Source organism: Microtus pennsylvanicus, chromosome 13 (genome assembly GCF_037038515.1).
Source record: "Microtus pennsylvanicus isolate mMicPen1 chromosome 13, mMicPen1.hap1, whole genome shotgun sequence".
In the NCBI taxonomy this organism is placed as follows: Eukaryota; Metazoa; Chordata; class Mammalia; order Rodentia; family Cricetidae; genus Microtus; species Microtus pennsylvanicus.
Window position 1 is genome coordinate 26,475,078 of NC_134591.1, and position 11,930 is coordinate 26,487,007.

The window sequence follows — 11,930 nt, forward strand, 5'->3', positions numbered from 1 at the left end:
CTACTTCCTACTTTCTCTTCTGTCAGGTTCAGTGTGGTCAGATTTATATTGAGGTCTTTAATCCATTTGGACTTGACTTTTATGCATGGTGATAGATATGGATCTATTTTCATTCTTCTACAGGTTGACATCCAGTTATGCCAGCACCATTTGCTGAAGATGCTTTCTTTCTTCCATTGTATAATTTTAGCTCCTTTGTAGAAAATCGGGTGTTTATAGGTTTGTGGGTTAATATCCAGGTCTTTGATTCAATTCCATTGGTCAATGTCTCTGTTTTTATGCCAATACCAAGCTGTTTTCATTACTGTAGCTCTGTAATACAGTTTGAAGTCAGGAATGGTAATGCCTCCGGAAGTTCCCTTATTGTATAGGATTGTTTTCGCTATCCTAGGTTTTTGTTTTTCCAAATAAATTTGATTATTGTTCTCTCAAGGTCTGTGAAAAATTTTGTTGGGGATTGCATTGAATTTATAAATTGCCTTTGGTAGAACTGCCATTTTTACTATGTTAATTCTACCCATCCAAGAGCACCAGAGAGATACTTCCATTTTCTGATGTCCTCTTCAATTTCTTTCTTCAAAGCCTTAAAGTTCTTGTCAAATAGATATTTTACTTATTTGGTTAGAGTTACCCCAATATACTTTATGTTATTTGTGGCTATCGTGAAAGGTGAAGTTTCTCTGATTTCCCTCTCTGCTTCTCTATCCTTTGTGTATAAAAGGGCTACTGATTTTTTTTTGAGTTGATCTTGTATCCTGCCACATTGCTGAAGATATTTATCAGCTGTAGGAGTATTTGGTAGAGTTTTTTTGGATCACTGATGTACACTATCTTATCATCTGCAAATAACGAAAGTTTGACTTCTTCCTTTCCAATTCAAATCCCCTTGATCTCCTTATGTTGTTTTATTGCTATTGCTAGAACTTCAAGCACTTTGTTGAAGAGATACAGTGAGAGTAGACAGCCTTGTCGTGTTCCTGAGTTTAGTGGGATGGCTTTGAGTTTCTCTCCATTTAATTTGATGTTAGCTGTCGGCTTGCTGTATATAGCTTTTATTATATTTAGGTATGACCCTTGTATCCCTAACCTCTCCAAGACCTTTATCATAAAGGGGTGTTGAATTTTGTCAAATGCTTTTACAGCATCTAATGAAATGATCATATGGGTTTTTTCTTTCAGTTTATTTATATGTTGGATTACATTGATAGATTTTCATATGTTGAACCAGCCCTGCATCTCTGGGATGAAGCCTACTTGATCATAATGGATAGAATCTTTATCCAGTGATGGATGGAGATAGAGACAGAGACCCTCATCAGAGCAATGGACTGAGCTCCTAAGGCTCAGTTGAAGAGCAGAAGGAGGGAGTAGACGAGCAAGAAAGTTTGGACCACGAGGGGTTTGGTCCACCCATTGAGGCAGAGTGCCTGTTCTAATGGGAGCTCATGAAATCCAGCTCTACTTGGACTGAACGAGCATGTGATCAAATGGGACTCTCTGAATGAGGCTGACAATTGGGGGCTGACTGAGAAGCCATTGATAAAGGCACTGGGACTTGTTTCTACTGCATGTACTGGCTTTTTGGGACCCTAGTCTAATTGGATGCACAGCTTCCTAGGCCTGGATATAGGGGTGAGGGCCTTGGACTTCCCACAGGGCAGGGTTCTCTGCCCTCTCTTAAGAGGGAGGGGGAGGGAGGAGAGGGAGGTGGGAATATATGAGCAAAGGAGGACAAGATTATGAGGGAGAAATCTACAGAGACAGCTGAACCAAGCTCGTGGAAACTCAGGAACTCTGAACTGACAGCTGTGGAGCATCCATGGGACTGACCTAGTTCCTCCACATGTGGGAGACAGTGGTGAATCTTGAACTATCAGTGAAGTACCTTGCAGTACGACAGGATCTATCCTTGGTGAATGAGCTAGCTTATTGGAGCTCAGTTCCTATGGTGGGATGCCATGCTCAGCCTTCGTGCAGGGGCGAGGGGCTTAGTACTGCCCCGACTTAACGTGCCAGACTTTGTTGGCTTCCCATAGGAGCCCTACCTCTGTTATATGAAGTGGCATTTGGTGACTTATGGGATTTTCATGGTCAACTGGATAGTTTTGCTGACATTGGAGCCATGAAGCGTCTGAAGATGGAGGTAATATTTTTAAGTTTTTACTTTTGTTTGCATCATGTATATGCATGTCTATCTGCATGTGGGTGGTCACATGAAAGTTGACCCTTTGACAGGAGGTTAAAGGCAGTTTTGAGCTGACTAATGTGGGTGCTGAAATTCATCTGCAAGAGCAGTATGTGCTCTGAACTACTTAACCGTGTCTCTAGACAAAGTCAAAAGTAGTCTAGGAAGATAAAAACTCACTCTGTAGTTGAGGGTTTCCCCCAGTTCTGACTGTCATGCTTCCATTTCCTGAGTGGATGACATGTGTGTACCTCTATATCCAATATGATGAACTGAAAATAAAACACAGGGCTCCATGTGCGTTAGGGAAGAACTTAACCTGAACTACATTACCTGAACTACATTACGTGAACTACATCTCCAGCTCTGTCAATTATATTTAAGGAATTAAATGTGTATAATAGATAAATCATTATTAAATTCTACTTAAAAATTTACAACATTAATAATATGCAACCATAACGAAGAAAAGAATGGATAATCTTTTATGAATAGGTAGTACCCAGAAAAGACAAACATTATCAGTATATGAATTAATGAGCTAAGAAAATGAAAAATAAATGTGAAAAAAATAATAGTTAACTTACAGAAACATTGAATGAATTGAATTATATCATTGTCAGGATTGTAATTAATTACTTATAAAAATGTATTATAACAAGAACTACCTTGTAGTTTATGTAATGTACGGAGAAAATTAAAAGTCAGTCTGTAAATTTAATGGTGAAAATACATTCTAAACTTTTAGTACACTTTTTGAATGAAATTTGAAAGAGTGTTCATTCTTTATATTTGATGAGCAAATTTCATACATTTAATGTATATCAATACCATAAAAGTTAATGAAAATTCATTTAGGAAAAAACTTCTGAAATGGCTTTATTGAGGGTAGTAGGAAAGGTTGACACAATAATGCAAACCAACATGGATGAGAAACGATGCTCAGATACAGGCAGAGAATGAATGAAAGGGAAAAGAAAATTGGGAAGTAAGGGGAGGGCTTCAGAAAATAGAAAGTAGTGTTCTTCCCTATTTAAGACACATGCACAAATGATGATCTTCAGAGAACCTAGAGGGGAAGGTTCAAGACCACTCAACCCTAAGGACCAGCAGCATCCACAGTAATCACAATGCCTAGGCTCTGTGATTTCCTGATAGCCCTGGTGCTGATGAGCTACTGGTCAACCTGCTCTCTGGGATGTGACCTGCCTCAGACTCATAACCTCAGGAACAAGGGAGCCTTGACACTCCTGGCACAAATGAGGAGACTCTCCCCTCTCTCCTGCCTCAAGGACAGAAAGGACTTTGCATTCCCTCTGGAGAAGGTGGATGCCCAACAGATCCAGAAGACTCAAGCCATTCCTGTCCTGCAGGAGCTGACCCAGCAGGTCCTCATCCTCTTCAGCTCAGAGAACTCATCTGCTGCTTGGGAGACAACCCTCCTAGACACATTCTGCACTGGCCTCCACCAGCAGCTCAAGGACCTGCAGGCCTGTCTGATGCAGCAGGTTGAGGTGCAGGAAGCTCCCCTGAGCCAGGAAGACTCCCTGGTGGCTGTGAGGAAATACTTCCACAGGATCACTCTCTACCTGAGAGAGAAGAAACACAGCCCCTGTGCCTGGGAGGTGGTGAGAGCAGAAGTCTGGAGAGCCCTGTCTTCCTCAGCTGAGTTGCTGGCAAGATTGAGTGAGGAGAAGGAGTAAGTCCTGAGCTAAAGTGGAGAGGACTATCCTGGACGAGGTCCCTCACTTCACCAAACCTGCTCTTTCAGTGATATCACTCATTTTGATAACCTTCAATCAACCTTCCTGGATGTTTCATCAGTTAAGAGCAAGACTGTGTATACTGTTGAGACATTAGCTTCTAGATTCCCTCAGTTATTTGTATTTATTTTTATAAATATTTATTTAACTATAAAATTTAAGTTATATTAGCATTTTACATTTTATTTAATACAATAAAACATTTTCTCTATATGTAATAAAATTTTCCTGTGCTTTGTAAATTTGTTTCCTGTAAGTCTTATGTATTTCAAGCCTTTATATATTCTCACTTTTATTTCTTTAAACTAACATTACAGTGCAAAACCCACAAACATTTAGAAGGTACAGGTGTAAATTGCATGGTGCTTAGATATAAGCAGACCTGCACATCATTGTTTCTTTAGCTCTGAAAATCCTGATATCTTATCCTCTAGTAATTTATAATATACAGTATACAACTGTTCTTCTTAGCCAATATGTTGTACAATAGTAAAAAAGAACATATCTTCATGTCTAATTGTCATGGTACATACAATTTTTTTAAATTTTGTCTCCTCTTTGGTAATTTCATACACGAATACTATGTATTTAGATCATATACACACTCTGTTCCCTGCCTGATTCTTCCTAGACCTCCTGTCCACCTTCTCATGCTAACATCATGTCTTGGTTCACTCTGTCGTTCTATCATAGCCATCACTATGTTTATATAGTAGTGCATCTCATGTTTATATAGTACAGGGTAGCACCCACTGGAGAATATGTCATCTACTATAGGAAACACCGCTGGAGAAAACTGACTCTCCCTCAGCAGCCATCAACTGCCAGTGGCTCCTCAGATAGGGATGGGGAATCTCAGCCCCTCCCCTGTGACGCTGGAGTGGTGACTGCCTTGATCTTGTCTACACTTCTTTTCCCACAGCCACAGCTGCCTTAGCTCGTGAGTACAAGAGCGCTGTTGTGTTCTGAAGATGTTTTCAGCAATCTTCCCCAACCTTTGTCTTTACAATCCTTCTGTCCCTTCTTCTGCAGTGTGCTATGAGTCTAGTTGGGGAAGGAGGTGTGAAATTAACCGTCCATCTAGGGGTAAGCTCTCACAGTTGATTCTGCCCTGCCATTTGTTTAAGTATAAATTTCTCTATTAACCACTGTCTCCTGCATAAGAAAGTTTCCTTGAAAAGGGTTAAGTATTTCACTAGCCTAAGGGTATAAATGTTAAGTCTTTAAAAGGCTCTCTGATACTGTGACCAAATAATAATAATAATAATAATAATAATAATAATAATAATAATAATAATAATAGGGTTTCTGAGCTCCCTAGCCATGGGTTTTTGGCCAGGTTGACCCATGGGTTTTTGGGCATGAGTTTCCTCTTTTTGCAGGGCGGAGTTCCCATTAATTTGTTGTTCATAATCCATATTCATTCATGCCGCCATTGCACGAATGAGCATAGCTTTCCAGGCCCATCACTATCTTATCTCACAGGGTGCAAAGCCGAATAAGGTATTTCATGGATTTCTCCCCTTGCAATATGAAAAGCACCTTCCCATTGTGATAGGTAGTCAGCAAAGGGGAAGCTCCAGGGTTGGTATCAGATTGTTTTTTTTCATGTCCTGTGATCAAAGTGTGTGTGATGCCTTTGCAATAGGATGGGTTTTAGTGTGGCATCTGCATCCAGGTGTGTTATGATGTACTTTAAGTACTTACTCCTCTGCAACCCTCTCCTCTTCCCCCAAACCTTCACCCTGGTCCTCTTTCCAAAAAGGAACCTGCTCTGAATCTATGTCATATAAAAATATATATTTATATGTATATAAATATTTATACAAATGTACTTTTTATAATCCACATATTGATAGAGAACATATGCTAAATATCTTTCCATATTTTTCTGTTACAATTATGTTCTTGATACCTATTCAGATTCACATAAACATTTTTTTCTGCTTTACATCTTAATCTTCTATAACATGTTATAAGTACATCTTGTATTCTCCCCTTACTTTTTCTTATAGCTGATATAGAAACTGACACTCACACACACAGTGTATATAACTTTTAAATATCCTTTCACCTTTTGATGTACATCTAGACTAATTAAATATTTTGTCTGTTGTGAATGCTAACATTCTAAACATTAATATGCATATGGCTCTATTGTAGGTTCACTTTGTTCTCTCTGATATATATACAGGAGTGGTACATCTGGATCATATAGTAGTTCCATTATTAGCTTACGTGAGGAAAATTTATTTAATTTTCCTAATTAACTAATTAACACTAATTAACATCCCTACGCCCAAATAAAATCCAATATACTCCTGCGTTTTCACGACACTAGTTTTACTAGATGACAGCCATTCTGCTTGGGATGAAGAGAAACATGAATGTACTTTTGATTTGACATTTCCCTGACTGCTAATGATGCTGGACATTTTCTTAATATGCATTGGCATTTTGTACTAGCTCTTTGGAGAACTATGTCTTTATTCACTTGGCTATGAATTAATGGAATTATATATTGTCTTGGCAATTTAACATTCTTTACCCTTTTTAATATCTGATGCCTGGCCAGATGAACACTAGAAATTCTTTTCCTTCTCCCCTGTTGGCCATATTTTCAGTTAGGCTACTGTTCCTTTATTATGCAGAAGGTTTGAAATTTTATGCTAATTTTGGTCAATTTCCTATTTCTCATTTCTTGTTATTTCCTGGGTTGTTTGAGTCCTTTTCATAAAGTCCTTGCTTGTAGCTACAATGAAAAGCTTTCTCTGTGTCTGTCTTGCCAACTTCAATGTTTCTGCACTTACATGCAGGTCTTTCATCATTTTGATTTGATTGTAGTACAAGGTGGCAGACAGAGATCTAGTTTCATTCTCCCGAACAGGGTTACAGAAGAGACCCCTGCCCCCAGTGAGTGCTGTTGGTGATTCAGGTGGACGTAGGTGTGTATTTATTTCTGGGCCAGCTATTCCATTGCACTGACCCTCATATCTCCTTTTGTAATGTGTCTCTCTTTTGATTGCTGTAACATGGTAGTATATGCAATCAGGTGTCAGAACACCCCACCACTGCACTTTGTGCTTCCATGTGTATTTGAGGATAGATGTTTCTGATTCCAAGTGGAATGTTGTTAAACGTTTGTTGAAACTTCATTAAATCTTATGTCACTTTTGAACACGCAGTCATTTTCGTATTATCAATTCTTATTTCATGACTTTAGGACTTCCCCGAGGGCTATATTGAATGTTACTAATGTTACTGCATTTGTTTCCCATCTGAGCAGCAAAAGTCACTTCCTCTCTTTTGCTTTTATGACAATTGACATCACATTTTTATTTCCATGCTAAGAAACAAGACTGGCTTTTACTTTCTAGGAAAGTAGAAAAGACCAAAAAGTAGATAAATCAGTAAATAACTAAATAAATAGTTCACTGTCATGAAATTTGGAACGGATGCATCTACTTGTGTCATTTTCTTCTCTGACATCATTGAGTAAATGTAAAGAAGAGACAGAGGGGCAGAAACCCACCAATGAATTAAGAACACCTCAAAAATACAGTAAAGTTAAATGAAAGTTTATATTCAGTTGAAGGATATAAAGTTTTTACTCTCTGGAAGAATTGTCTGACTGACGTGCAATTTTGAGTTGAATGGAGATGAGGATGCGAGTACCTAATTTCTCACTATAATCATACTACATATAGATCCTTAGGCTTGGTTCCTGAATAATTGTGATGAAATGCTCAGCCATCAGTGTATCTTGTACACCCATCCAATTATTTCAGACAAATATTTGATGATTAAGTGTGAATCATAAAAATATTGTTTGCCAGAACAACGAATACTTATCTACTATAAATGAAATTAAGAAAAACTAGAAAATGATTTAACTATAAGGATAAAATATTTTTTGATGTCACTCTCTGGAGATTCTTGACACTCTGATCCTGGCAATGTGAGTCAGAAAAAATAAAAGCCCTTCACTTAAACACACTAGAGATAAGAAGAGTAATACTCTAGAATTTATGATTCTGAAAACCAAGCAGAAAGCATATCCACTATGAGAGCTGAAGCCATCAGGATGTGGTGAGCACACTCTCAGGGAGCAGGTTACAAGAGGAAGATGGAGGTCATTGTTTCCCTGTTCAGCTGAGAGTGTGAGCAGACCCTAAGTTACTGAGTGAGTTCCATGATACTTGGAAAATAGCATTACTTTGACATCAGACTCTCTCTCTTTTCACACACACACACACACACACACACACACACACACACACACACACAGAGAGAGAGAGAGAGAGAGAGAGAGAGAGAGAGCCCAAGAAGCACTCAACATTTCAGGATAAGGGTCATTGTTACAGACTGAAGGACACGGTAGACAATAGTGCATAAAGAGTAGACACAGGAGATGTTAACATTAGTTCTTTTTTGATGTTTTGTTTTTTATTTTTCTAAACAGTGTTTCACTGTAGCTTTGGAGCTTGTCATGGAACTAGCTCTTGTAGACCAGGCTGGCCTCAAACTCACAGAGATCGCCTGCCTCTGCCTCCCGAGTGCTGGGATTAAAGGTGTGCGCCACCACTGCCCAGCCAACATTAGTTCTTAGTTTAAGGGAATATGAAGCCCAATCTCAAGACCTTCAGGAATTTGTTCCTAAGAGAGAAATATTAGCGAAGCTCTGTCAACTGTAATGAGTCACCAAAGCTCATTATATCGTCTGCTTCTTTATCCTGAAGAGTCTCAGGGCTATGAAGGCTCTATCCAGTCTCTACACAGTAAGGGAAGCTCTTATTGCTGAGAGAGCATCATTTCCCGTTTAAAGGAAGCAACGAGAAAGTGGGGTGAAGACTAAAGTTAAAACTTTGTTCCCCAAAGAGCAATACTCAGATCTAAAATGAATCTGTTTGCTCTGCTATGCATACATGTATGTATGCACTCTTTCTCTCACAGATGGTTTTCATTGGAAATTATATTATCCATTTATTATTGGTATGTCTGAGTTTTAGTGGGAAAATTAATATTTTATTTCAAACTTAGTAGCTGAAGCTTTGTGTTTTCAGGTCACAGAGAGAACACACAAACGAATTGCTCCCTACAAAAAGAGGAAGAAAAGCAAGGGAAAACCGTTTTGAAAGTGAAAGCATTTGCTATATTCTTTCTGACTTGTAGGAGCCCACGCTTGAGCCTGTTCCACCTTGACTAAAGGTCAGATTCTTTCAAAGTTGTTGACAGCAGGTGTGGCCACAACAAGTGCTCCTGACCTAAGGTGTGGTTAATTAGTGCTTTGAGTATAGGGGTGGATCCTCTCCACCTTGCTATTCCTGCTCCATCAAAGGAGATTGGCAGGAAGTTCCAAGGACTGGCTGCTTGCAGGATAGTTGGTCTATTCCTTTTCTCATGTTAATGAAGTCTGTTCCCTCCCTCACCTCCCCTTTTGGAGTGAAGTATATAAGCCTGTGAAAAATAAATGTGGACGGTTCAGTATCCACTGAATGTCCTTCCAATGCTGTTCTGTGTTTCTGCCTTTGATTCCTCTTATATCTCTGTTCCTTTTGCTTAATAATTCAAATCCTCACTCTCCTACCCTGGAACTTGCAAATTTTGTAGAGGCTGGACTCCGACCCTGACTGCTCTGTCATCTCAAAGGCTTCCATGGATCTTTGGTCACTTGGAAAAGACTTGAACTCCTACTTAACCACATTTGTTTAGGAATAGAGAGCGTGTCATTTAGACATATGATGCTGTGAATGTTAAGAGTGTGATGTAAGAGGTCCTTCTGTATATGTGTTGCTTTTATTGGTTGATGAATACAGCTGTTTTAGCCAATGGCTTAGCAGAGTAAAGCCAGGCAGGAAATCCAAACAGAGATATATAAAGAGAGTAGGTGAATCAGAGAGACTCCATGTAGCTGCCCAAGAAGCAAGAGGTAACATACCGTGAGCTTCATGGTAAAATATAAAATAATAGAAATGAGTTAATTTAAAATGTACGAGTTAGGTAGGAATACACCTAAGCTATTGTCCAAACAGTGTTGCATTTAACATAGTTTCTGTGTGATTATTTGGGTCTCGGCAACCAGAAAACAAATGAGCCGTTTTCGTTTACAAAGGTGTTCATCTACAAAAACAGCTGTCTTCAGGGAGGGCAGGACTTAAATCTTATTTATGATTTTATATATTTCCAGTACTTTTTAATGTGCAATATCTGTTCGATTTTTGTATATTTTTATATAATAGTTCTATTGATAGTTTAGGAATTTCACATTCTTAACATACTCATTTCAGAGTCCTCCCAGGTCTGCTTCTCTATCCTTGGGATTTCCCCTAGCCCCCAGAAATAAAGCTTTTAAAAGCAGTTCAATGTGTGTTGCTCATAAACTCAGTGGAGCATGGTCAAACTCCTGGTGGGCAGCCCCTTAAATAAAACTGAGTCTTTTCCCACCTGCACATCTGCCAGAAGCCATCAGTTTTGGAGATCTATATTTCAGCATTCTCATAACAATCTTTGAGAGTACTCTCTGATGGATTTCTGTCTAAGCTGTTATTTTGAGAGTAGGGGATGAGAGTAGGGGTCATCACAGAAGCCTTCTATCTCCTTCCTTCTCAACTGTGAGTCTGCAGACATCAATACCATAGCAAAAGTAGCTTCCTTTCCTTTTACAGTCAGTGGGAGCACAGATCACAGACGTCCACACTGTCTACTATGGCCATCATATGTCACAGGCATATGTTTGTGTGTTTGCCTCTGCATGTGTGTGTTCATGCAGATTGATGCCAGATATCAATATCCAGTTCCTAACTCACTCACTCCCTGCCTTGTTTTCTGGGACAGATCCTCTCACTTAAGCTAGGACAAGACATTGTAGGTAGATTGGATGGTCTGGCGCTCTAGGGACCTGTCTGTGTCTCCCCCTGAGTTTCAGGATGAGAGGCATGTGCTTCTGTGCATGGTTTTTTGTCAGTGCTAGGAAACCAATCAGGTCCTCAAGCATGTGCTCCTAGAATGTGAATGACTGAGCCATTCAATGGCTTCTATGTACACTTAGACATGATTTTTTTCATTCTTTACATTAGATGAGGACATTTTATACATTAGAGGTTATGGGTTTGATAAAAGTTAAAGAAATTTCATTTAGAACAGAACTTCTAAAATGGCTTTGTGGAAAGGAGGAAGAAGAGTTGACGCAATAATGAAAACCAAAATGGTTGAGGGAAAGTGTCCACACAGAGCAGAGAATGAATGAGAGAAAGTGAAAAGAAAATTGGAAAGTAAGGGGAGGGCTTCAGAAAATGGAAAGTAGTGTTCTTCCCTATTTAAGACACAGGCACAAATGATGATCTTCAGAGAACCTAGAGGGGAAGGTTCAGGATCAACAGCCCAGAGGACCAACAGCATCTGCAACATCCACAATGGCCAGACCCTGTGCTTTCCTGATGGCCATGGTACTAATGAGCTACTGGTCAACCTGCTCTCTGGGATGTGACCTGCCTCAGACTCATAACCTCAGGAACAAGAGAGCCTTGACACTCCTGGCACAAATGAGGAGACTCTCCCCTCTCTCCTGCCTCAAGGACAGAAAGGACTTTGCATTCCCTCTAGAGAAGGTGGATGCCCAACAGATCCAGAAGACTCAAGCCATCCCTGTCCTGCAGGAGCTGACCCAGCAGGTCCTCATCCTCTTCAGCTCAGAGAACTCATCTGCTGCTTGGGAGACAACCCTCCTAGACACATTCTGCACTGGCCTCCACCAGCAGCTCAAGGACCTGCAGGTCTGTCTGATACAGCAGGTTGGGGTACAGGAACCTCCCCTGAGCCAGGAAGACTCCCTGGTGGCTGTGAGGAAATACTTCCACAGGATCACTGCCTACCTGAGAGAGAAGAAACACAGCCCCTGTGCCTGGGAGGTGGTGAGAGCAGAAGTCTGGAGAGCCCTGTCTTCCTCAGCTGAGTTGCTGGCAAGATTGAGTGAGGAGGAGTGA

General features: G+C 39.9%; 2 protein-coding genes across 2 annotated transcripts; both read left to right on the top strand.

The window, feature by feature from the left end:
- Window positions 1–3,315: 3,315 nt before the first annotated feature.
- LOC142833599 (interferon alpha-12-like) lies at window positions 3,316–3,888 on the top strand. Its single transcript, XM_075945151.1, has one exon. It carries the CDS (start codon window positions 3,316–3,318, stop codon window positions 3,886–3,888), a length of 573 nt encoding a protein of 190 aa, XP_075801266.1.
- A 7,472-nt stretch (window positions 3,889–11,360) lies between these two features.
- LOC142833592 (interferon alpha-12) lies at window positions 11,361–11,930 on the top strand. The gene has a single exon (XM_075945131.1). It carries the CDS (start codon window positions 11,361–11,363, stop codon window positions 11,928–11,930), a length of 570 nt encoding a protein of 189 aa, XP_075801246.1.

Excerpts from the sequence above, each read along its gene's own strand:
- LOC142833599 (XM_075945151.1), top strand. The coding sequence starts at position 3,316 with ATGCCTAGGCTCTGTGATTTCCTGATAGCCCTGGTGCTGATGAGCTAC.
- LOC142833592 (XM_075945131.1), top strand. The coding sequence starts at position 11,361 with ATGGCCAGACCCTGTGCTTTCCTGATGGCCATGGTACTAATGAGCTAC.